Source organism: Dermacentor albipictus, chromosome 3, assembly GCF_038994185.2.
Source record: "Dermacentor albipictus isolate Rhodes 1998 colony chromosome 3, USDA_Dalb.pri_finalv2, whole genome shotgun sequence".
In the NCBI taxonomy this organism is placed as follows: Eukaryota; Metazoa; Arthropoda; class Arachnida; order Ixodida; family Ixodidae; genus Dermacentor; species Dermacentor albipictus.
Genome location: NC_091823.1, coordinates 113204736 through 113231819, shown reverse-complemented (window position 1 = coordinate 113231819; position 27084 = coordinate 113204736). Strand labels below are relative to the sequence as shown.

At 44.2% G+C, this 27084-nt stretch overlaps 1 protein-coding gene across 3 annotated transcripts in view; it reads left to right on the top strand.

The window, feature by feature from the left end:
- The window catches only part of Fip1 (Factor interacting with poly(A) polymerase 1), a 32264-nt gene extending 5452 nt beyond the window's left edge, over nucleotides 1-26812 (top strand). The window contains exons 3-5 of one of the 3 annotated variants that reach the window (XM_070535935.1): nucleotides 12398-12742; nucleotides 19589-19909; nucleotides 23967-26812. In XM_070535935.1, coding sequence (XP_070392036.1) covers nucleotides 12398-12742; nucleotides 19589-19909; nucleotides 23967-24806 — 1506 coding nt within the window. In that variant the 3' untranslated portion in view covers nucleotides 24807-26812. The remainder of the gene's footprint in view (nucleotides 1-12397; nucleotides 12743-19588; nucleotides 19910-23966) is intronic. The other 2 variants (XM_070535936.1, XM_070535937.1) reach the window with 2 other exon arrangements.
- The last annotated feature ends 272 nt before the right edge of the window (nucleotides 26813-27084 follow it).

The following is a 27084-nucleotide window of genomic DNA, read 5'->3' as shown; positions in this document are numbered from 1 at the left end:
GTTAAAGAAAACTGTTATTCACATATTTTAGAACAGGCTGGAAATCTGAGTATACCAGGCTGTGTGTCTGGGCTATGGAAATATTCAGCTTTCTCTCAGGTCCTGCTGTTTATATACTTTTCATGCTAACTGTACATGCACCTGTGTGAAGTTGTTCTGGACATATGGCATTGAAGATGATGTAACCAGCGCGTAGGTAGACGCAGCACAAAAGAAAAAGCGACAGGGACAAGTGCTGACTTTCGCCAGCATATATTGCAAAAAAAAACATGAATACATGACCTTGCACACGGGATCACAACCACATATAATTGTGCAAGTTAACATGAACACCACAAACGAACAAGATTGCGCCAAGGCCTAAGGCAGCCCCCCGCATGCCGGCCCTAAGTAAGTGAATTCTTTATCAGTCAACGCTGTGGAAGTTTACTGATGCAGTTGCCTCCTGCAATAGCCGCTGCCTCAAGGATAAGTCTTGTGTTTTCATGCGCATTTCTTGCTAGTATTACTGTCTTGTCAAAAAGTGAATGACATTTGCATTGAGAGCGATGTATTTCGAGAAAACCCTCTCTTCCTTTTTTCACTTCCTGATTATGCTCCTGCAATCTCACATTTAGAGGCACCTTCCCGTCTGTCCCATGTAAGGCTGCCTGCAGGAAAGAAGTGTGCTATACACTACTCCTCTTGAGCACTCTACGAAATCCTTTCTGTGCATGATGCTGCATAAGTTCAATCGTCTGCTGACCCGGCTGGTTCTAGCACATAACTGAGATAATTTGTGGGGTGCAGAAAAGATGAGTGAAACTTTCGCCCTTTGGCCTACCTTCTTGAGCTTGTGCGAGATAGTGTGTATGTATGGGATGACCGCTATATTCCTGTGAACAGTTGCTCATGTATCAGGATGGCTATCACAAGGTTGCGACTTCTTACACAATGTCTCTAAAACAGAAACAATAATGCAACGGGGATAGCTAGCAGCCTTCAGTTAAGCAACCTGTGAGTTGACGCTCTCTCGTATTGAGTGGTGACAGGATTTCAGCAAAGCGTTCTTAAAACTAGCCTGAACAATGCCGCGCTTGACTAATTTATTGTGGGCTGACATGAAAGGCAACAGAAGTTTTTTAGCGTGAGGCTCATACTTCCAGCTGGCTTTGAATCCTCCCTCCAGCAGGCATTGGCACTGTTTAGAGAATGCCTGGAACTGCTCACTCCGACACACAAACGTCCTGAGAACTGTGCCATCAAGTTTCTTGATTTGAGGTTGTCCTTTTTAGGTGAACATGTCTGCTGGAAGTATGAGCCTCGCGCTAAAATGCCTCTGTTGCCTTTTGTGTCAGCCCACAGTAAATTAGCCAAGCACATTCAGGCTTGTTTTAAAAACGCTTTGTTGAAATCCTGTCACCACTCAATACAAGAGAGCTTCAGCTCGCAGGTTGCTTGACTGAAGGCTGCTAGCTATCTCTGTTGCCTTATTAGACTGCTTTAGTTTAGGGTACGCAACTTATAGCGTACGCTGTATGCTAAGCAGCGTGCATTTTTTATAGCTTTAGTTGGCCGGCAAGATCTTCGGATCTCAGAGGCCATATGCCGTCGTTGCGGCTATCTCCCGACTGTAGCGATAGGTGGCACTGACATCTCGAATGTTTCTTACGTTAGGCTTCGACTCGTTCGAAACGAGAAGGAATCTCAAAAACACCACAAGGTTATCCATAATACTCTGTTGTCGAAGCGGCCTGAGACTAAGCGAAAGTGTTTACACAGTCATTTGCTACGAATTAAGTGCATTTTACAAAAGCAACATCAAATTCAATTCGAAGCGGGCAGCCGGGACCACCGCAATGTTTCACGCAAGCTCCGCAAACTACTCAAGGACGCTAACAATAAATCTGAGAAATAGCTTGCGTACGCTATGGGTCCTTTAGCATTCTGCGCATGCACAGTGAAGACCCGCTATTTTATAGCGTACGTAATGGTATAGCGTACGCTATACTAAAACTGTCTATTAACGCGAGAGCGTTAAGGAGTCTGTGTTGCATAATATCGGGTGTTGGCGTCCCACGTCGGTGTCCAGTGTCGGACGTCGCCTCGGCAGAAGTAATTTCAAACCAAATTCCGAACCACGCATACCCAACCACTTCTCTATCACTAAAGCTGCTCATACCTTGTCTTTCATTCTTTACAAAGTTATTCCTCTGAATATTGAGAACGGCAGCCCACAAACAAATGTACAGTAATGGAAAAAAACACCACCAGTGCATCCTTTATGTTATCACTTCTCAGACTGAAATATTAAAAGTGCAAAACAATAGCAGGAGATTGACCCTTGCAAAAGGCCACATTTCTACCAGAAAGGTCGCCTTTGTGCATAGCGTTTGCAGCCAGTGTCTACCAGTAAATGTTACGGTTACATAAGCTGCAGTTGCCGGGAACCATCAAAAGCAGGAAGGGGTCTTGGAACGCTACCGCGTTCCACTCTTAAAGGCGAAGCTTAAGCGTCCTCCAAACTTTTGTTTCCCTTTCAGAGGCGCTGCACAAGAAGTTGCAATATTGTGATATCCGTCCTGATACACAAGCAACCGTTTGCAGGAATATATCGGTCATTCCATACATACACGCTATTTCACACAAACTCAAGATGATAGGCCAAAGGGCGGGAGTTTCAGTAATCTTTTCTGCACCCCACAAGTTATCTCAGTTATGTGCTAGAACCAGCCGTGTCAGCAGACAGTCGAACTCATGCAACATCACGCACAGAAATTATTTCGTCGACTGCTCAAGAAGAGTGGTGTATAGCATACCTCATTCCTGAGGGCAGCCTTAAGTGGCACAGAAAGGTGCCTAAATGTGAGGTTGCAGGAGCATAATCGCAAAGTGCAAAAAGGGAGAGAGGCTTTCCTCAAAATACATTGCTCTCAATGCAAATGTCGTTCACTTTTTGAGAAGGCACTAATACTAGCAAGAAATGCCGCATGAAAATGCAAGACTTAGCATTGTGGCAACGGCTATTGCAGGAGGCAACTGTATCAGTAAACCTTCCATAGCGTTGGCTAATAAAGAATTTGCTTATTAGGGTCTGCACATGGGAGGCCGCCTTAGGTCTTGGCGTGCTCTTGTAGATTTGTGGCGTTCATGTTAACTTGCACAATTATATGTGGTTGTGATCACGTGCGCGAGGTTATATAGTCGTGCTTTTCTTTAATAAATGCGAGTTGGAAGTCAGCGCTTGTCATTGCCACTTTTTCTTTTGTTCTTTGTCCACCTTTGCGCTGGTTACATCATCATGTAATACCAACTAGCTCGGTCTCACACCTGGCATTGAAGACACTCTTATACAAGGCCAGGAAGCTATATATTAATGCGACAGCGTTAAGGAGCTCGTGTCGCAGAAAAGCCAATGTCGTCGGCGTTGGCCGTGAGCGATAAATCCCAGCAGGCACTTCACGAATAAAAAACAACTTGCAAGATGGGCTGGGTGGGAATCGAACCAGGGTCTCCGGAGTGTGAGACGGAGACACCACCACTGAGCCACGAGTTCGATGCTTCAAAGCGGTACAAAAGCGCCTCTAGTGAATGCAGTGTTGCTCAGAAAGGAGCTGTTTCTAAGGCTCAGGCGTGCGTCGCTTGCTCAGGCGCACATTTCGTTGCCGCGCCAAACGCTGCGTTGCTCGACGCTCACCACGTCCGATGCGGGGCGCGTAGTCGCTGCGCCGTAGCCCATTGTCTTACACCCCTTGGCGGGTCGACGGGAACGCTGTCGCGTTCCACTCTTGAAGGCGAAGCTTAAGCGTCCTCCAATTTTTGCTAACAGCCATCTCATGCTGGTCAGCATAAGCAGCAGATGTTTCACCACGTTTTTCTGTAGATGAACTGAGCGATGCAAAGCAGTTAGGGTGATGGCATTGCAATAACGAAGAAAACAAGTCTTGAAACCGATCACATTTTTTGTAACCATTAAGTTACATCAGAGGATTAGTCAGCTTCTTTGTAAGCACGGACGTGGAAGGCATGGGAAAAACAAACGTGCCAACTTCCAAATAACTTTTATATCGAAATGCACGCTATTTATATGCAAGATACAGCACCAGAAAGTGAAAGGAAGAATGAAACTAATAATAACTAATTCTGTGTTGGAGTTTGTGCACAGAACATCAGTTGTCATCTGCACACATAGAGCTGAGAAAATGCATTTCCTTGCTTGTTAAAGCAATAGATAGCACCTTCGTGAATGAGTGGTCAACCCGAGTCATTTTGGTAGGTTCTACTAATTCATTGGCCTGCTGATTGGCCAAGGAAATATTGATTGCCACGACATTGAATGTTTTCGAGCACACGACTAGGCCCACTTCCGGGTGTAGTACAGTGCAAGGCTGCTGACATGCATGAGTGCTTGCCTTGTGCAGGCAACGCATCTAAGGTTACCGCGGTACTGTCAGTTAAATCCTTGTACAAGAAGAATTGAAGGAACAAACCAAGGGGCTTTATTTATGTCAGTGACAATTATACAAAGTCATGATTGTCACTAATAAGAACCGAACTCCCTGGTTACCTGTATTCTTCCTGCTCATTGTATAGCGAGAGCCTCGAAATTGGCAGTTGTCATGCCATGAGGTAGTATATGAAGGTTTATTGGCCAGCTGCAGGCTTCTGTGATCACATGCTACATCACACCTGCAGTCACAACCTTTACTGTGAGCAACACTAACACTCTGTGAGCTAATCTTGTGCACAAACGCCAAAGAAAGTGGCCTGAGGGATGGTGCTGTGGTAGCTTAAGAGGTAGAGCACAGCACATGTAATGCGCAGATATGGGTTCAGTCCCCACCTGTGGCAAATTATCTTTTTTGTCTTCTTTCGTTTTCCTTTACCTTATTATTTCTATATTTCAAGTCAACATAATTAACTTCCTCTGTGCTTTCTCTACCTTCATTAACTGTCACTTCGTATGGTATGTGTTACTCGTTCCATACAGAGCAGTCACTCTGCAGTGGAGTGCACACTGATTTATCTCCACCTAGGAACACAGTGGCAAGGTGGGAGAAGCAAATTATTGGCTTGTGTTCCTACTCTGCTTATTGTGTCTTTTATTTATTTATTTATTTATTTTATTTGTTTATATATACTGTCAGTTCTAATATGGATTATAACTGGAGGGCAAAAAGAGACAGGGATTTAGTACAAGGCAAAAAGCAAAACATAATACAGCCAAAAGTTCCCAATTTACGGCTGTAAGGCATACAACAAACTCTACAAAAGTAAATTGCACAGAGAGAATGACGTTGGCACTTGACCTATATGAGAACAAAGGCAAAGACATATTGCTGTTTTAAAATTGTAAGGCTAGCGAATTACTTTCAATTAGTTTAGAGATATTGGCTAAAGATATGCTACTGGTAATGGTTGGGGTCAGGTTATTCCATTCTCTGATCGCCAGTGGAAAAATAGAACGAGAATTTGGGAGCCTCTGTGTGGAATTTGTAAGAAGCAAGGGTATGGCAGTGTTTCTGGTGGGTAGTTCTTGCCATGGATCGCTCGATATAACTGGACTTTGTGATGCAGGTTCTTTTTCTTTAATTGTTGCAGATGGTTCCTTGAGACGGAGCCTCCGAGAACTGAATTGAGAACAAAGCCATCTTTTTTCTGAAACACACACAAAACATTTAATGTAACATACGAAGGTAGAAGCACATAGAATAATCATTTAATGAAAACATAACCAGAAACAAAATACAGTAAGAGCTATAACAGTAGCCACAGCACTCGAGTTAGGGGCAGATTATGAGTGTGAGCGTGCACGCAACAGTTTGATGCAGAGGGGCAGAGACGAGGTGGCGAAGGAAGTGGCATCGGTCTCACCACAGTGTCGGTGTAGTTGACCAATGAGCCAACGACCAGAGCATGAGAGTGAGAGAGAGAAACAAGCTTTAATGGTATGCTGGAGATGCTAGCCTGGCTTTTCACCTGACATGCTACTCCAGGTGCTGGGTGATGATTATGATATATACAGTGATAAACACTTTACAGCATGTACAATCTCACACACATACAGGCACACACAGACAGAGAGAGAGAGATACACTATAGAGTTACAAAGTTTCGTTAAGGTCCATGGCCCCCCCAAGAACATCAGCAGTGCCTTCGTGGCACATAACGCACAAGTGGTACTTTGCCATGGGCTGAGAATGTGCTGTAGTGCCAAGTTTGAGTCCTGTTGAAGGTGCAGTGATGCCTTCAGTGACTCTCTCTCTTACGCATAGCGGTAACAGTCGTATAGAACATGTCGCAGGTTTTCAGGGACGTTACATTCAGAGCACATTGGTGTGTCTGTGAGTTTAATCTTACACCTGAGGTACTTTGTGTAGGCTACATTGGGTCTTATGTGGTGAAGGCATGCTTAGTCTTGTCTGTTCAGGCCTCACGGCATGTAAAAGTTGCACAATGAATCTATTTCATATAGGGGTCCGTACTGGTAGCTGGAATCTGTCCAGAGGAATCGCTGGTGATGCCAAGCGAGTGCAGATACCAGTGTCCCCGCGTCTTTTCTCAACAAAGGTATCTGGACCATTTCTCTTGAAGTGTCATGTCCAGCTTTGGCAGCAAGGTCAGCCTGTACGTTGTCTTGTATTCCACAGTGGGCTGGTAACCACTGCAGCACAATGCTGGGATGCAGTTCGCAAGCTTCATTGCATGGGCGTCTGATGTCCATCATGAGTTCTTCCTGCATGCGTGGCAACTTCAGGGACTTCCAGGCCGCTCTTGAGTCGGTGAAGATGACCCAAGACTCGGCTGTCTGCTCTATGATGTAAATGAAAGCTGCCCGCAATGTGGCTAGTTCAGTGATTGTAGATGAAGTGCGGTGACTGAGAGTGGCAGAGATGGTAACACTCGCAGACGGAATTTACACACCGTTGCCACACGATCTGGGTGTAACGGAGTCACCAATGTTAATATGATGGGAGCCCTGCAGCTGGTGTTAACATGCTCTAGAGCAAAATATTGTCCCATAGTAGTGACGGCGAAGAAAGCGGCAAAACTGGGAATAACGAAGCTAGCATTTTATTGGGCGAACTTGTGCCCTCATATACAAGCTACACTCAAACAACGATGACAGCGGCGAACACAGTCAGCGATCGGCAAAAATTTGATCAGCAGGTCAAGCGCGTCGGCTTTTATACATCAGTCATCAAAGGTTCCAGAGAACATGTGTAGAACATTCTGGAAGACACGCTGGTGTGAAGGCACCAGCGTGTCAGCGTGACGGCGAAGAAAGCGGCAAAACTGGGAATAACGAAGCTAGCATTTTATTGGGCGAACTTGTGCCCTCATATACAAGCTACACTCAAACAACGATGACAGCGGCGAACACAGTCAGCGATCGGCAAAAATTTGATCAGCAGGTCAAGCGCGTCGGCTTTTATACATCAGTCATCAAAGGTTCCAGAGAACATGTGTAGAACATTCTGGAAGACACGCTGGTGCCCGCGTGTCTTCCAGAATGTTCTACACCATTCGCGTCGCGCGTACATGAAATCAGATTATACTAGGTTCGGTGAACACAGACAACGGATAGAACCACCGATAACATTCGAGAAACTTCCAATACATGCAGGCGTGACCTGCGCTGTGCGATAACATTGGTTAGGTGGTGAAACATAGTCACTCGATGAAGATAAACACGTGTCAATATGTCAGTGCTGGACCAGGAGTATTTATTTTGCTCTTTAACCTGGGCACGAAAATGACAATGAACCACGAAGAAATTTTCCGTGGTGGTTCCGTCGGCATAGAAGGGCTTTGATAATTCGGTAAGAGCAAGCTCTGCACCACAAAACCACTGCCTGAAGCGGATGACCCGGCACCCTGGCGGCAAAGCACATATGTACTCGATAAAACTCCTGCTGCAGAAGCACTGGAACTGATATGTGCCTGCTTTCTGCAAAGGTTCCTACACTTCATGTGTTTTTCGATAGGCCGAGGCACACCCTCAGGACTTTTGCTTGTGCACATGTGAGTGTTTCTATGTTGGTTTGGGAAATGCTCTGTTGTGCAGGAAGGCTGTACCGTTGAGACCTTCACAGAGAGCTGTATACATGCGTAGCAGAAAGTATATGGAGCAGCTTCCAATGTTGCTTGATAGCATACAGAAGGTGTTCGCGTATGACACAATTTTCTTATTTAGTATTCATATATGGGGTGTTCACGTCATTAGTCTGTTGATTGTCACACCCAGAAACTTCTGACTTGACACATACTGAATGGGAGAGTGTGCAACCTTTAACGTGTAGCGCGAGACATCACGCCTAGTGAAAGCAGTGGCGGCAGACTTTTCTGGTGACATCATTAGACCTCCTGCAAATAGAAAATTTTCAATAGAATTGATAGCTCTTGCAGTCTTGCTCGTAGGACACGTCTGTTGCAAGCACAGCTCCATATATGGATGTCATCTGCTTATAGAGAGATTTCAACCAACATGGGAATGCACTTCTCCAGTGCAATAGGAGAGATGTAGAATAAGGTAGGACTTAAAATACCACCCTGGGCTACTCGTCGGTGCCCTGTGTGCAGAGCTGTGTCACTTTCCTTTGTGGACATGTAGACTGACCGATCAGTGACGTATTCTGAGATCTGGCGGTACATATGACCACCAACTCCAACGGACTTCGTATAAAATAGCCTCGTGAGTCACGTTATCGAACACTCCAGAGCTTGGCAGCTCCGGCTTGAAGAAGGAAATGCAAGTGGCTTGGTTTCACTGGCAGATGGAGGTGTTGTCTCGACCAGGCAGTTGTGTGCACACTCGGGTCCATAGCCCGACTGCTTGCACTCTGCCTGTGGGCGCAGAAGTTCGCCGCTCTTGAGTAGAGTACAGTAGTTTGGCAGCCTTGCTCAGGAAGGGTAGCGACACTTGGGAAGAGGATAGTAGGAGGCCCCGGTCGGGTGAAGCCCTGGAGGCTGGGGTTCGGAACCCGACAACCCGTCTTCAACTCCCAAACTGGTGGTCTATCTTCACCCTTGCGTGGCCTCCTCAAACTCTCCCCCTCTTCCGCCAGCTTGCCTCGTTTTTCTGCCACTTTGACCGACTTGTCTTCTCCTGATTGGCTTCCGGGAGCTCCGTGCACTTTCTCGATTGGGTCATTTTCCTTTTTTGTTTTGCCTTGTTGCGCCGTGCGTGCTTGACACTCCTCGACATCATTGTCTTCCATTCAGCACTGAATTTGCCACCGCACAAGCAATCTGTTGTCCTGTTCTTTCTATTCTTTCACCTCTGCACTGTTTCGTACACTTCACACAACACAGATTTGTCTATATCTACATGGTTGTGTAATAGTTGGTACATTACTTTTAGGCATGCCAGTTTCACCCGTTTTTTTGCGGTTAGTAATCCAGCCTTCTTAAGCAGTTCTGTGGGCGAATCTGTTTGGCTAAATTTGTTAAAAATGACCCTATGCGCTTTTCTTTGAACTCCTTCGAGCATGTTCGTTAGTTTTTTTGTGTACGGAAACCAAGCTGCGTTTGCTTATTCCAGGATCGATCTGATAAGTGTATTATAGGCCAGTTACATCCAGAATGTCTGGTTATGCTAGCTGTAATCGTCATTTTAAAAAAAAAAGCGCTCTTTTTAGTGCAGATGATGTGATGTATTGAATATGAGAATCGTATCGTAGGTCTTGTGACAATATGACACCTAGGTATTTATGCTCCTTAACTTTAGACAGGGTAGTTGAATTAATGGTATAACTAAAGTTGAATGAATAGCTCTTTTCTAGTTATGGATAACAGAGTGCACATTTTTTTTTTCGTTGATGTGTGTTTGCCAATCACTGCACCACACTGAAACTTCCTTTACGGTGGTATTTAAGGGGGTGTGGTCATCATGTGAATAGATTTCTTTGTACAGAATGCAGTCGTCTGCAAAGGATCTGCATCTGACATTAACAGATGAAGGCAGATCATTCATGAAAAGTAAGAATAATACCAGTACCAACACACTACCCAGCGGTACACCAGAAGTCACCGGTGCGGCTAAGAATTTCACTTGATTGAATTCTATAAATTGCAATCTGTCTGTAAGGAAGTTAGTAATCCCCTCAGGAATTTGTTCCTTGCTCAGGGTGAATTGAAGCTTCAGGATAAGTTTGTTATGTTACACACTATCAAAAGCTTTAGAAAAATCCAGCAGAATGAGACTGTTTTTGATGATCGATCCTTGAGGAGACGTCATGGAACCATTCGATAAGTTGGGTTACTGTAGGCATGCCCTGATGGAAACCTTGTTGAAAAGGAGATAAGATTTTGTATTCTTTAGTGAGATCACCAAACACTATAAATTGGGAAGGGCCCATTTCCCTCTGGTACGCTCCTCGCTAAGTAGACGACAACGATGGCATGGCGCCTCTTACAAACAGATACATATCTGAATCCCGTGGCCTACCACCGCTGCTACCCGAACCTTCACACAGATAGATGGGGATTCTGTCAAGGAAGGGAGGACCTAGAACATATGGTTTGTGCTTGCCCTCAGACACCCACACAAAATAAAACACATAAGACCAGAGAGCAGTGGGAGACATAGTTGCTGAGCTGTGCACCAGAAGACTAATTTAAGGCAATCCAGCAGGCCAAAGATGCCTCCAGGGCCCAAGCGTTCGAGGCTGCGTTCTAGGTAGAGAGGCTTAGGTCTCGTAAATCTGCTGCACTAAAATAAAGTTTATTACTCCTCCTTTTTCAAGGAGATTCATTATATATTTTAGAATTATGTGTTCAAGCAGTTTACCAACTGTACAAATTAATAAGATTGGTCTATAATTGGAAGGTTCGTTTTTATTTCTGGACTTATATATATAGGAATTATTTTTGCTATTTTCCAATCTTTTGGGATGGTTTGCAACGACTGCGATCGGTTAGAGGCAAGCACAAGTATTTTGATATTTACTAGGCATATCTCTTTAAAAACACATAAGGTGTGTTATCTGGTCCGGATGTTTTCTTTTTTTAATTCAAGTTCAAAAGTAGATTAAGGACTGGCACTTCTGCAACAACTAATAGTTTGATCTAGTTTTCCTCCCTAATTTCTCTGTTAGGTTGCTTTCCTTCATCAATGGTGAAAATAGATTGAAAGTAGCTATTTAATGTGTTTGCAGAATGAACACTTTCGTCATGCTTTTCTTGGACTGTTTTTCAGACTGTACAATTCATATATTGCCAAAATTTTGGGGGGGGGAGCTTTTTATGAATTTTGGTAGGGTTCTCATTAAATAATAGACTCGGTTGCCTTTATTTTAAATTTTATGTCAGTTATGCCTGTGCTCAGGCTCTGTCTGCTACAAATATTTGGTTTGTTTTTTAAGAATTTCCTCAAACGCTTCACCATTCTTTTTGGCGCATATAATGTCATGTGTGATCCATAGATTCGTCTTTCTGGTCTTTTTTGGACGGAATGTGTTTTTTCAAGCAATAAAGCAATTTCTTTAAACTTATGCCACAACATTTTAATGTTAACAGTGGAGTCGGAGGCTATTTCTTGAAACGATGGGAATTCATAGAACTGCAAGTCAAGAATTGTGACATCATCAGCTTTACTAAAATCTGGAAATGTTTCTTCTGCACGAGTGGGTGTTATACTGTCATTTATCGGCACTACACAGTAAACGATGTTTTGATCTGGTATGCCATCCAGTATTTCTAACTTTTAATCACGTGTGGGGAAGTTATCAGTGAGAAATATTATTTCTCAAGGTGAAAAAATATTAAAAATTTGATTTGGCATTTTAGTATAATATTTAGCAATACTAGTCGTATTTTTGCTTGATTAAAAATTTTAATTTATTTGAACACCCATACTGCAAAGACTATACAAGTACTGCAATGTGCACAGGGAGACCGGCTGTATTTAGATTTGTACCAGGTGAATTTCTTGCTTTATTCATTCATTTCCTTTATCAATACAAATTATTACTTATTTAGTCATTTTTCAAAATTTTGACGAGTTTAGGTTCCTGTTTAATGACACTAGACATGACACTTCGACTACCACATGTAATGCGCAACCTGTAATGAATGCCCGATTAGCAAAAATGTTCGTGCTTTAGTTTTTCTTATTTCTACTGTTGCGACTGGTGAACACAGTCTGCTCCACAGCATGTGTACTCGAATGGCTTTTGGTGCAACTTTTTTTTTATCATACGGAGAGTGCAGTGCCTGCTAAAGAGCAGGCATTGCATGGGTAGATGTGGTAGTACAGGTTGTATGAACGCATCCAGTATTCTTGTAAAATTCATTGCATTGTCAGAAGGAGAGGGCTATCTGTGATGTGAGCTGTCCCCTGCCTTTTGAGACCTACATATTGGCCGTGTTTGCAGTTGAAGCCCAGCATCTGTTGAGCACATTCTTGCCCCTGCAGGTGACGATAAGGGACATCAAGGCCCCCCCTTACAGCACCTACCCGGGACCAACCCAGACGGTGAACCTGAACATCAAGCGGGGCCCCCCATTCACCAGCAACCTGGGTCCTGGCTCGGGGGTTCCAGGTGTAGGCAAGACCAAGGGCCTTGACGTAGATGAAGTGGCGCTTATCAATGGGACATCCATTTATGAGTTCAACATAGAGTCCCTAGAGGACAAACCATGGCGCAAGCCAGGTGCTGATATCACTGACTATTTCAACTACGGCTTCAATGAAGATACATGGAAGATCTATTGCGACCGGCAGCGTAAGCTTCGATCAGACAACAATGTGCCTATCAAGGTAGGTTTGCATTGGTGTACCTCTGCTGTCTCCGTGGCAGTTTGTAGAGCAGTGGCTGGCACGCTGTGTCCCATTTTCATGCTATTTACTCATAGTTCGGCATAGGCTGGCAAGAGTTAGCTGAATCCAAAGTATGTTTTCTTTCTCTTTAAGAACTATTAAGGCTCTGAGCATGTGGGGCTCAGCTTGGAACTGCAAGTGATTGTTCCAGGACGCTAGATAAACTATAACTTGGCCAAGCGAAACATTTTCTCAAGCTAGTTGGTTCATAGTTAAGAACGAGAAGCGAAGTGCAAAAAAGCTGAGGACCAGGCACATAAGTGCGCAGGATGAGCACTACACTAACTACTAATGATTCTTTATGCAAAAGTAGGAAAAAAGAAAGCCATTAATACAAGGGCATCATCAACAAATTAAGTGTCATCTTTTTTTTACGAAAAAGTTAGCACTCATCATGTGCATTCTGGGCTTATCTCTGCATATTTTGCGTGCTACTCTGATGAATTTTTTCTTAATTTTGTTTGCTCTAGAAAATCAAGCAGATCATCATTTCTGATGTCCTTTTGTACTGTAATTTCTTGTAAAAATAAGGTGTGTATCTGTATTTAACTGCATTATTACTATCGTATATTAAAACAAGTAAGCCTACGCTACCACTAAATGCTTCCTGCATGAGCCTGATCGATTTGCTTGTTACACTGTCTGCTTTTGTTCTGCTTTTGCTAACATTTTAACATTTTGCATAACGTTCTGGTGTTGTGCACTTGTAGCATGTCTTAACCATCTGTGTTAATTTAAACTCATGAGATCAGTGTCAGGTAGGAATTTACTGTAGTCAAGGGTGTAAATAAACATTTGGCATCAGGTGACCTCTTACTGCGGCACTTGGGACAGTAGTAGTGTTGTGAGGAAAAAGATCTTAAGATCTTAAGTTGTTCAATAAACAGCCTTATACGATAGGCAGTAATGCACACTCTGTGTCAAAAGTACACGGCCTTAGACCACCAGGCTGACCACAGGCTGTTTAACCCTTTCTGTGCCAAGGACAAGTCTTACTTGTTGTGGGGTCTCTAACATGATCTTGGTACAAGAGAACTACAACAACAGTAGTGCAAACGATCACAAGGGAATTTATTGCACCTTTTTTACACCAATGCCAGCTAGCCAAATTACTACCAATGGAATATGCCGATGGGTGTGCGACAAAACAGTGAAGTCCGACTCGCTGTGACAGAGAGAATATGTTTGCCCCCATGCTGGACACCGACACCTAATCATTCGCATGTTCAGTCACATGAACATTGGAGTGTTCGAAAGATCGTATTTGTCCATCCCAGCGTCCTGCTACGAAGCCTTCCGCGGGGCGGTCCTGCGGTGAATGCCAGCTGGCATGCGAAAGGTCTGCTTGCTCTGCAGAACCCAAACCAAAGAGAGACAGGCTACTCTCTTTTGCGCTCGAGTAACCCCACCATTAAGTGGCGTTAGCAGCATAACACTTATGCCATCTCCTGTACTATTCTGCAACTACACCAACTGCCAGCAGCACTTATCTATGCGGCAGAGCCAGGTTACAGGAGATGTGAGAGCAATGCGGGGTAAACAACATCAAAGGACGTGTGAGAGTCGAGCGTCCCCACAGCATTCAGGCGTTTTCTTAAATCTATGCCAGTGGCAAGTCCCACTCGTTCGGAGATTTCCTTTCGTCTACTGGATGCCACGGATGAGCAGCAGTCACTTTATCATTTCGATGTGAATGCTACACACTCCAGCTTTCCTGAAAACGAACTACTTTAGGGCCCAGTCGGTGGAAACAACTGTGGAAATCTGGCTCCTCTGAGTTTTAAAAATGTTGTGTCGGAATGAGCTGGTTGCAGCGATTATGGTTGCTTATTTTATTGTCGTAACCATGATGTTTTTTAATGTTTCTTTATCGCAAGTAAACTATTAGACCTAGAAAACTAATGACTCATGTTTGGAGCTTCAACTTAGTAATAACAATTGTGAGGAAGATTGAGAGCCTTTGGCGACCCTTCTCGTGTGGACGCTGCTCGACAAAAACACTTTTCTGCCAGTGCCTACGCTATTTTCTTTCCATGTCATGCCAGCAATAATGTGTTGCATGGAGGATACACAAGCAGGCTTGACTTGCGTTCCAAGTAATATCGAACCACATATGGACTGTTTCTGTGGTCTTGCCTATCTGCAAGCCAGAACACAAGTAAATAATAGACAGTAAAAAAGAACGGAGAAGGATATGAGCTGCTGATATTGCAGTAATAAAAGCTTTTAGCAATGAATCGGTCATAAAGAAAATCAGGAAATTTGGGTGGGTTTTGGAAAAAGAAGTTGGCACAGAGAGGGTTAAGAGTTAATTTCCTGTGTCATGCCGCCAGTTCCAACATTCTGGTTGAGTGAAAAGAACTCTCGTGCTCACGGTCCACAGGTCTTGACTTTCAGAAGCGCCACAGGAACCACACCACAAAGCCGAACAGCATATGTCGTCAAGGCGCACAGTGACCTGTATACTTTTGGCAAAGGCTGTATCTACAAATTTGCTGTCGCTCAGAGTCAAAGCACACTCTTGTCTATAGCAGGAATGAAAGTAAGCTCGCTTCTGCTTAGAGCCACTGTAGTTTAGATCTAAAAGACCTGGAAGTTTTGGTTTGTAGAGGAGAATGGGGGGGGGGGCATAACAGAAGACGAAAATACATAATATAATATGAAGCCATAGGAGCATGCACATTTATTTGAATAAAAGGGACATTAATGGGAAACAATAGGTCGAACTAAATTGGCAGGTTCATGTGATGGAACAGCAAATGCACTGCTGTTGCAAGGGCCGAAGGTGCTTAAGCGGGAAGATGATGTTAACTTGAAAGGGGCAGGTGCCTACACTTTAGAAAAGTAAAACGTGTTAGATAATTGATCCCTGCAATAACTTGTCAAATGAAGCCAGTAGTCGGTAATATAAAGCAAACTTAATTGCATTTCATCATGATGGAAGGCGCAGTTTGGGCGATTTTCCTCCACTCAGACATTGATAAATTCACTGATCTTGATATGGCTCTATAGGCACTTCTTTCGGGATTGTGGTGTCCTCTTTCTGCGGGCCCTTGACCGAAAGCAGGCAGTAGAGCCCAGCAGATCATAACTGTAGAGATCACCGGTGCAGCTGCTTGTGAGACGCCATGTTTCTTTTGGCCAACTGGAGTTGGGGAAGGGTTGTGCAGCCTCTTCAGTTGCGATCCAAACTGTAACTAAGCAATCTGTTGGCACAGAAAGAAATAAGGAAAACTTTTTAAGGGTTCTATACGAGCGATATAACAATCTAGAGTGATTGAACGTTTGCCTTGAAGTCCCTTTAACTTGTCTTGGTGCTTCGGTGGTTGTCGCATTCTGCTGCCGAACGCACCGTCCCAGGCTCGATTTCTGCCGAGGTGTTCGGAATGCCAAAATGCTTGTGTATGAGGTATACTCCAGGTGGTCAAAATAATCTAGAGCGTCCCCCCGACCATAGCGTCCCTAATAGTACGCTGTGTAACTTCAGGGCGCTGAATCCCACAGTTAAGTTCAATTTAAACTCCCTTTAATCACTTGGTAAGCGTAACACCTGCTGAGAACTTTGCCATGTAGTCTAGAACAATGTCTGGCTGTTGCCTTATGGTAAAGGTATATTTTACAGGCTCAGGATCAGTTGTCTATTTGCAAATAATATTGCCTGTACATGTTTGTTGTGGTACATAGTAACTGCTTGCGCCCGTATTATTGATTTTATGCTGTCGTTTGATCTGCTTAATGCTCAGTTTCTTCAGTTTCCATGTTCTTTCACTAGCTAACCCTCTTTGCCCTTCCTGCACCTGCATGTGTCTATATGTGTGTGCGTGCTGTCCAGGGCTGTGAAAGCCTTTCTGTGTCATTTCTGTTGCACATTTCCCCTCCTTACTTGTTTTAGAGCCATGTGCTGTGTGGGACATTTCTTTATATATATTTTTTTTCTTGTGACCAAATAACCTTCAAGATTGAAATGTTTGTTTATAGTTGCCTTCCTCCCTCGTTCTTTTCTGATGCCAGTTCTGCTACTACGGTGTGCATTCACAGATAGATTTCCTCTTTTTTCGTCAATGTCTTTGCTGCTGGCTTCCCATTGCTGGTAGAGCAAAACTATAGCTTCACTTTTTTCGCAGCAAAAGCAAGAGAAATGTTTTGACCACTCTACCTTGTGTAATTTTCAACTGCCACTTGTAGTTCTTGTTCCATCTAGAGCTGTGGCTGCATTTTCAGGCCACATTTTCATTCAAATTTTCAGGCATTTTTCTGTATTTGGTAAGGTTGCTAAGGCAATACTATATTCTGATACTTAGCTGAAAGCTAGCCGCTAAGTTTTCCTACATTGTTTTAAGGCCCATTTATTTCTTGGGTTTATAAATTTTGAATACAGTGGCGCTATCAACTCAGCTGTACTGAACCTGGCAGTGTACGCTATTAGTAATAAGTGTTAACGGTTTGCTGCTCCTGTTTTTTGAAGCCTTATGGCTTTGCCGCAGTGCCTTTGTGCTTGGGGAGGCGCTTGATGCACGTTGTCTCCGGTAGCATGTTCTGATGATGGAGTAGTTGTGGCCTTGACTGTGCTTGCCTATGTCACTTTGTTTGCTGTGCATGACACATAGTCATATGACATTGCTAACACTGTGCTGTGAAGATTGTTCCTGCGGTGAATGTATGCACAAAATGGTTCGTATCCATGTCACATAATGATGTCACTTGGCATTAGTGCTACTTGTAGATAGTTGGACAGTATCATTCAATGACATTAGCACGCTTTCTTCGGCTATGTCATAGTGGAATCAAGTGCTATCTTTATTACTTTCTAATATTATTACATGCCTAATGATTTCATGCCTGCAAAAATCGAAGCCTGACCTGCAGTGCACTTTAGATCTGCTTTCTGTTGCTGTCGACACTGATGGCATCGTTGAAGCTACATTAGGTCCTCTTATTTATTCCTGGAGACCTTCTAACCTGCTTTCTTCTTTTTATTTATGGAATATCTGTTTTCTTGGGAGCTTCTCACCTGTTATTCGATATATGGTGTGCCCATAAGTAGCCATTGTCGTACCATTCTCTATGGCCATCACTTCTGAAGGATACTTTGCTTTTCCACATATTGCCTGCCACTAAAGTGACATCTGGTGTCAATGTGCACTTACTGAAACCAACATTGCAGTCAATAGTCTGGTAGGATCAACTGGTAGGATTAACACTCATTAACCTGTATGTGCTATGTGTAGGCACAATTGTTTTTTTTTTTAATTGAATATGGGAAATACTGGCAGCATAAGGTTAATGGCAGTAATGTGAAGTGGTTGCTTGTAAGCATGACATAGCCACATGTGTCCACATTCAGGATGCGAAGCACACTCTGGCTTTTTAAGTTTGACTGTAACTGTTCTGCTAGTGCTGATTGTGCGTGACAGTCACATTTCTTGTGTGTAAGCAGTTGCTGCTCACTTTTATGTAATGCTAATAGAGTTTGTGAGGTTTTTGTCTTTACTAGCAAATAATTAAGCATGGCCAGAAAGTGACTATTATAAAAGAATGCCATTTCTGTTACTCACAAAGAGTGCATGCATCATATGTCTATGTCAAATAGTACATGTACTTCATTGCATGCATGAATCATGTCATTCTTTGGCAATGCTGAAGCAACATTGATTGGCATGTGTTGAATTATTTTATTAGACACTGCTTTAGGCATATCCTATTTAGCGAATTAATATACATTTCCCTGTCATTGCTGTGTGGGCCTTATGTGTCTAGCGCTGCATAGTGTTGCCAGGATAGACATTTGTAAAAAACTGTACCAACAACTGAAAAATTTAAGTGTTTTCAAAATTCTGTCATTGAAACAGCACAAATGCCTGCTGACTTGTTTACTTTTTTGTTATAATTTGTAACAGAGTACTGTACATCATTGGATTATTGTGCTGCCTATGCAGGAAAGTGGATAGTTAAGCTGGCATCCACCTTAAAAACACACTGCAGCTCTGTGATAGTGGGCCGGTTGTACTGAATTAATTCATTATACATTTGAAACTCATGCGCACCTTCTTTGTTTGGGTGTCTGCATACCTAGTCACTTCTCTTAACAGCCCTTCCTGCCAGCAATTAAATAGTGCTACTGCACTTTTTTCCCTGCAGTAGATAGAATGAATTCCACTGTAGGCATTGCTACTCTGATCAGGCATTAGATAGGGGCTGCATTCTCATTTGACCAGTTCTGGTAATTAGTTTCATGCAATTTCAAACCCGGAGCACTACACAACTGTAGTGAATAGCACTGAGCATTGATGTCATGATGTACCACCCATCAGCCCACCCCCTCTTGATAACATTGACGGCTAAGCGATGTGGAAGCAACCTTCGCAGGAAACATGTGGACCTGCAAGTTTTTCTTGCATGTCTGCTTGTGCTGATTCATCCAATTGGCCTGCCCCAAAAGTGACGTGCCATCATATTCACAAATGCCCCTTGACTTGAAACTCCTCAGCTATGCTGAATGGAGGGCAGTATCGCACTTCGCACAGGTTCAGCAGCACTTCTTATCAATTCTTGAGTTGTCAGTTTGCGGCTAGGCAGTTCTGCTGTCTACGTGGCGGTGCTAAAGTGAAGGGCCATTTCTCAAGCAGGAATCGAGGAGCTATGGTTATAGGTTAGTGACGGCTTTAGTTGAGAGGCCGTACTGCCCTCTGTTAGACAGGGCAGTGGAGAAAAGTTTCCAAGTCGAGGGGCATTTGTGAAATATGCCAGCATCCCCCGGAAGTGTTTGACGGAGAATGTGGCCCCTAGGAATGGCGGACAGGGAGGAACGAAGTGCCCCAAGCACATGTGTTTTTGGGCGATGCCCCACTGGCCTGGCAGCAGCAGAGGCAGCAGCAGCAAGGGCCCCTTCCTCCTGAACCTCTGCTGCCGCAGGTGCCCATCCCACCGGTAAACGAGAACAGCAAGTACACAGGCGTGGGCATAGGCGTCCCCCCACCCCTGCTGGGCTCCAAGAAGGCAGGGCCCCCACCGGGGCGCAAGATGTCCGGCAGCATCGACGTCATTGGCGGCGGCGCCCCGTCCTTGCCAAGCCGGCGACCGGGCGCCGCCAAGGAAGGGGTCATTCAGGTGCGCTGCTCTCCTCTTGCCCCTTCCTCATGTCTCTTCCCTTACAGAAACTTTGTGTCCCATCCTGTCCTCTCCACACTTCTCTACTTCTGTCCATTTCTCCCGCTCTCTGTTGGCCTCATTTGTCACAGTAGATGTGTACCACCTCATTGAAAATGCTGGACTTGTGCAGAACCAAGTTTCCATCTCTTTGAGCACAGCTTTACAAATATACACATTTGCGCAATGTGAACGATGTGCACACAAGTGTTGCTGCATGTAAATTAGCTACTATATCACCGACTAGTGGGTGATACTGGAACACTCCTAATGGCCCAAGCACATAGAGCCCTGAATTGAAATCAGAAGTTATGCTCACCGTAGCCTTGGCAACAAGAGTTCGGACCATGTGTAATCACTTCTTCTGGCTTTTGTTTGCATTCATATTGTGTGAAGTTCAGAGAAAGTGGAGAGAGTAAAGAATATGGAGGTAGCATCAAAAAATGGCACAGTTTTGAGGGTACTATGTAGGAACGTTAACATGCTCATTTAGCTATCCCCATACGTTGCGCACTGTGCTCTTGGCTGGCAGACACTCTTCAGAATTGCTCAGCAATCTTTGCCACAATGAGTATTCCAAAATGGCAGCAGGACAGTGAACTTTCAAATTAAAAGATAGTATGTTTTTTAGAGCTGAAAAATCATCTGCAAATCTCGTTGTTTCAACAAGTGCGACTTGCCATGCCTTAGGCACACGTTAAAGAACTTCAGGTGGTCAAAATTAATCAATAACCCTATGCTACATTGTCTGCCATTGCCACTGTAGTGCTTCAACATTAAACAAGACCAAGCAATCAATCTTTTATGGCAAGTAGTTCACCTGCCAAGCAGTTCCCATATTTGAAGTTCTATCGCTTTCCTGCCTTTCACATGACACGAGCACACGACAATATGTTTTCCTAGCTACAGCATTGCTGGAGAGCAGAAAAATGATGTTTATGGAAGGTGCCAGGCAAAAAGATGCAATTTCTTCAGGGGTGTTCACTGCATGCCTGCAAGAATCGTTGAAGATGCTAGATATTTTTGGAAGAATTCGGTGTAAAGACTATGTGGGATATCTCGGCAAACTGCAGTTTGCAGATGACGGTGTCTCGCTTAGCAGTGCGGAAGAACACATGCATCATAGGATGTGTATATTAAAGAAATAGTTTTCTATTGAAGATGAGCACATGCATGAGTTGGAGTCAGTTTCTTCTTAAAGCACTGTCCAGTTATTGCACGATGTGCTTGACTATTGCTCTTTGAAGGGTGGCAGTAAAGGTAGTTTGTTGTCCAGGGCACATTCCGTCTTATAAACCTAAAGAACTTTGATGACTCCTGTGCTGGCGGCGAGGGGGACATTAAAAAAAATTTAATTTTCACTATTTATGTGCGGCTTGTATTTAGTATTTTTAACTTTTATTTTTCTGCTTGTCATGTCTGCTTTGTGTTGATTTTTTGCTATGACACTTCTTTTACCTTCACTTCCTCATTTAATCGCTGTGTACTTGGGCATTTAGCCATTTTCCGTTCCTTGTTGTAGATAGAGTGTAGGCTTATTCCCCTTGACATTAATAGTCAAAAGCATGGTAGGACATTAATTTATATTTGCTAACATTTATCACTACACAAGTCTATATTGTTCCATGTGTATTTGTAGCACTTTGTGCACTTTATTGCGCCTTCATGCAATTGACAACTGCAAGCTTAAAATAGCACTGGAAAGGTATGAGGACAATGCCTGCCTTTTATTGTGCTGACTTGTCTATACTTGGTTTGTAACGTAATGACTTGTATGCTTTCAAGAATAAAGTTCACTGATTTGTGAAAACCTTTTAAGTTCGGTTTTTCTTCACTATATTTCCTTGCACATCATTTTTCTTTTCTGACCCCTGTTGGTTTTGGGCCTGTGTCAATTGCATATAAAGACAAATAACTGAATATGCAGAGATTTTAAGCAACTGAAGAGACATGCAATGGCAGCAACAATAACTTTTATCTCAACATCCACTATGCTCATTCATAGCCTCCTGTATACTTTCTGTGCCATTCAGCCTCCTCACCTGGCCTCCTCGCATTTTACTCATTCTGACCTGACAGCACCCTCTCTAGAGGCATTATGAAAGTGTCTGCAAGCCGGGGCCGGCATGCAGAAAAGGCGCAGTGGTAGCATGTGTACGTCTGTAAGTGTACTAAACATGTTTGTCTGAACAAAGCAGCCACTGAGGATAAAGGGTAATGCGAGTTTAAAGCAGTCACTGCTGTACATAAAGCGAAAAGGTGCTTTCATCTGTGAAATCAACTATTGGCATATTATTCCCAGAAAAAGAATGGATGAGTCTGTGATAGCAAATTCGTCATGCTCCACATGCTAAAAGAAATTAAATCGGTCGCCTTTCTCATTCTGTGCATTTTCACCACAGTTCAACACATAGTGGTAACATCATGAACTATGTTTCGCATCTTGAAAGTTCAGACTGCTAGTTATTCTTGGCATTCGATCAGTGTCATTTGATCATGAACTTGATCAGCACTTGAGCAAAAACAAGGCTCAAGTGCTTCGACAGCTTGAAGTCGAAGTATTCAGGCCCCAATCATCACAAGAATTTGTTTGAGATGATCCTAAGTTTTTCCACCCTCTGCTAACTAAATTTGCCCTGAAGGTAACGGGTAAGAAAGACATTGCCAAAATGTTTTCACAGATGCTTTAGCTGCAAAAGATAGAAATATTTGGGTTTGTGCTGCATTTTTCAAGCATTGTATTGCTTTATTGCTAGGCTAGTGTGTAACATAGCTTCAATATGTAAAAGTGCAAGGAAGCATCTGAGGATAAATGAGAACAATCTCTTATGCTTGTTTGTTTCTCGTGTGCATAGTATTTTTTTGCGGCACATGGAATTTGTGGCATAATGTTTGTCCGTGCCAGTGTAGGTGTTACTTTGCACTTGGATTCAGTAAAGCAATAGAAGCTGCACAAATAAGAAGAAGGCCAGCTCTAGCCGGTGCTGCACTATAGCACCATCTGCTATATTCTGGGCTGGCACTTCTGACATGACAGCCTGCGCTCTTTGCAATGATGGGTGGGCAGGAAAGAGTGTAGGTGGCTATGGCTCATTCATCTCAAAGGCTTTAAGCTTGCAGAGAGCATATTTAACTTCTTGCTTGGAAGCTGCCAGCAGGAAACATAAGGTGTAATTATTTTATTCATTACAGTATAGTTGCTGCTTACTCAATCATGACGGTTATGTATCTTTTGCTTTAACCATGTGGTATTAAGCAAGTGCTATAATCCAAGTTTACTTTTCTTTGAACAGGTTAACTCTCTTCAGCGGTTTCCGTTGTATGACTGACCCATCACCTGTGTCTGTAAAAATTATTTGAGCTCTTCATATCATTTAATTACTCTATCATGACTGATGTAAATTATTCATGCTTTGGAACTTGTATGCGTAATGACTGAGGCCTCCTTTTTCATTGAGCATAGTATATTACGTTCTGCTAGCCTTCTTTACGGTCATTGTAGTTTTCAGGTACTTGGCTTACAATTTCTTTTTGTTGCCTGTCTGTATTGTTCTGTTCCCACATTCACCATTCTATCTTTGTGCCCACCCATGTACCACCCAGTCTCCCTCAGCACCATACCTGCACAGTAGTGCCTTGTTCTTTTCTGTTGTCTGTGTGATTACACCTTCTGGTGGTCGTCTCATTTTTCCTCTATTAAACCTACCAGCATTCTCTGGATTGTGGATCAAGCAGGAAGCTGCCGTACCTTGGGGGCAAAAGCTATAGGCCAGGGGTGTCCTGAGATATATATATATATTAAAAAAAAACGGCTGAACGTTAGTTGTGCCTAGGCACAAGCATGATAATCGAGAGCTGCAATGCAGTGGCTGCATACCTAAATGCAGGCTGGACTGCTGAGAAGTTAGGCCTATTCTTGTCACCTGTGATTGGTTCGCTTTTGCCCCCAGGTATTGTGCGCGAGGTGCAGCATGCATTGGCCTGTCACCAACATTGACAGGCCCTGACCGGCTCGCAGGTGATCGGCGCCGGGGAGCAGCCGATGGGCGGGATCACCCTGCCGCCGACGCACATGCCGCCACCGGGCTACATGGGCATGGGCCTAGACGGGCTCAGCGTGCCCCCGCCCATCCCTGGCATGATCCCAGGCGTCCCGCCACCAGGCTACGAGACGGGTGCCTTCCCACCTCCGCGGTTCACGCACCCGCCGCCGCCGCTGCCGGGAAGCGCCGGCGGTGGCGGCCCCGGTGGAGATCGCAGCTCATCGTACGGAGAAGACGGCCGATCGTCCTACTACAACGGTGCCAGCGGGTATGGCCAGTCGTACGGGGACGACGGTGGAGGCAGTGGTGGCGGCGGCTCTTGGTCGGGCCGCGAACGCAGTGAGCGCGGCCATGGCAGCGAGCGCGGGGACCGTAGCGAGCGGGAGCGCGAACGGGACCGCGAGCGGCCCTCGTCGCGCCGGGAATACGACGATGAGGAGCGGCGTGAGTCACGGCGCTACCGCGAGTACTACCGCGAGCGGGAGCGAGAACGCGACAGGGACCGGGAGCGGGACCGGAGAGAACGAGGAGGAGGCGCTGAGGACGAGTACGAGGAGCCATCGTCGTCGTCACGCTACGAGCGGCGGCACCGCGAGCACCGCGGTGACAAGGAGGAGCGAGAGAGGCATCGGTCAGAGAGGCGCCGCCGCCACCACCGGGGTGGGGACGATGAAGAGGAGGAAGAGCGGCGCTCGTCCAAGCATAAGCACAAGCGATCCAAGAAGGAGCGCCCACCTGTCGAAGAGGCTGAGGCGCCTTCTGGCGAGGCTGGGGGTGCACCTGAGGCAGTCGGCGATGAGTCGAAGGCCGACTGACATCCTGCGCCGGACGGTGAAAGTGTACAGTTTTGGCTGAATAGTGTCTGGGAGCAGCAGGTGAAACATTCAGACATGCTTGGAGGAGACCATGTCCAGAGATGCTGAAAAGAGAGTCTTGCAGTACAGCAGTCTGCTTAAAATGCAGTAGAAGCACTGTGCCTAGCACGAAGTAATGAAGACAAGGCATGGGTGCCAGTGATGTGTTAGTGTGCAATTTGCTTCCACAGCTGTTACTGCCCTACCTGGTTGCCAGCTTCACATGTGCTTGCTGTAGGGAACTTGCATGAAATGTTGTGGCTGCTATGGAGTCTCATTCACAGCTTCTTCAGCACTGCCAGGAATAAGTTTGAAACAGGTTAATCAGATTAAGGCCCTAATGGCAGGCTCATTGGATCATCAAATTGGTTGCAGCTGCTATGTTTTATGCGAGCTCCCTTTACCTTGATGCATACATGCACAGTTGGCATTTGCTAGGGACAGCATCAGCAATGGTGGTGGAACTATAATGAGACATCGAAGAGGGATAATAGTAGCCTATGCTAAGACATATTTGCAGGTGTGTATTTTTTCTACCTCTGGCTTCGCATAGGTCATCAAATTCGTTTCACTATGTACGGAGCTGACAGCTGTATTCTGGAAGGTCCTTGCAGTGTCTCTGGCTGTGTCAGGCTTGTCAAGAACTTGAATGTGGTTGCATGTCTTTGAGGTGCTCACCACTGAATGTGTACAGTGCCTGCTGTTTGATTAGTTTTGGTTAAGCATTAAAATGAACCACATTGTTCACTTAATTGAAGAATTCCATGAAACTTTCACAGCATTTCTGAAAATTCTTGTTTAGTAATTATTTCCTTTCCTTTCTTTAATTTTAGCTTAGCATGCCAGGAATTTATGTTTAGCTGCAGACGTTCTTCAAATCCTGTGCTATGCAGCACAGATGATGTCTGCCAGAAGCCCCTTGTTCCATTGCACATTTTTTTCTGATGGTATTCATGGTGGTAACTTTGAAAAGCAGCCTTTGGTATTTTTTGTTTGTAGAACTTTATGGGAAATATTAACAGCTTGTTCAAGTGTATGCTTGAAGTGCTTGCTATCAAGTTAATGTCCTAAGTACCAAAATTTTTTCTGCATTATGTCTTGATTTCAATTTTAAGAAAAAAAAGTATTTTGTGCTTAATTAGTTTAAGTTGTAACCTTGGAAATTTGTGCATAGCTACCTTGTGCACACAAGGGTGTTGAACAAAAGTCCAGATTTCTGCACAAGCTGGAAATTAGTTTTGCCATGCATATGCATATGAAAGCTTCATGACAATTCTGTGGAGTGACTGATATACTTCTGTTTCTGTCTCTTTTGGCACTTCCGTTGTACAGGTCGCACATTTTAGCATTGTTATTGGCCCTCATGCACATGTCCAGTACGAAGGTCAAACTGTGTTTCCATGTTTATTCAGGTGGCAGTAATTGGCTTTCAGTACCTTTTAGTGGGGCAGTTGTGCTCGCACAAATCTAGGCTGTGTGTGAGCTGCCGCCAATTTTGCCTACAGGAATAGCATTAATGTCAAGTTGAAAGCCAAACCATAGTTCGTTGTCATTTTCACACAAACTTTCCAAAGTGTGTCACATATGTCATTGTACTGTACTGTTTAATTCGAATGGTTTCATGCACTGGAAAAAAGAAAACTCTTTAAAAATTATATTTCTGGGCATACAGCAGCCATGCATGTTCAAAATAAAAGGTGTGTGAGTCAGTTTTGAAAAAAGCATACGTTAACGCCTGTTGGCAGTTCAGTGCGTCATGTTGCTCATGCCCATGCCTCTCCATGACCATCTGTGCTGATAAGAGTGTCATCAGTGTTTAGCCTATTTGCAGAGTTCTTTGCCATTGGCTTCCCATACTGGCCTCACATGTCACATTTCATCAATCACCCAACTGTTAATTTCAGACTCATTCCCTGCTGAGCTTGTTTTCCTTGAGGTGAGAAAATAAACTTATTATGATTATGTGACTATAGTTTGTAGCTGTGTGCTTATTCCTTGCCTGCCGAATGAGGCAGTGATTCACGCAACTTTCAGTAGTGGTTCATAAAGTTGCTTTGCAGCATGAATCAAACGGCAGCAGCAGGCAAGTGTCACATCAACAAAAGTAAAGTTCAGATCGTACTTGAGAGTCAAGCCAGGAACAAATTGTTCATCGTACAAATCGTGCTTTAAGCAATCTTACTCCAACAAAGAAATTCGTTGGGGAGAATACTGGCCCTGTTGTAGAGCGCAACTCATT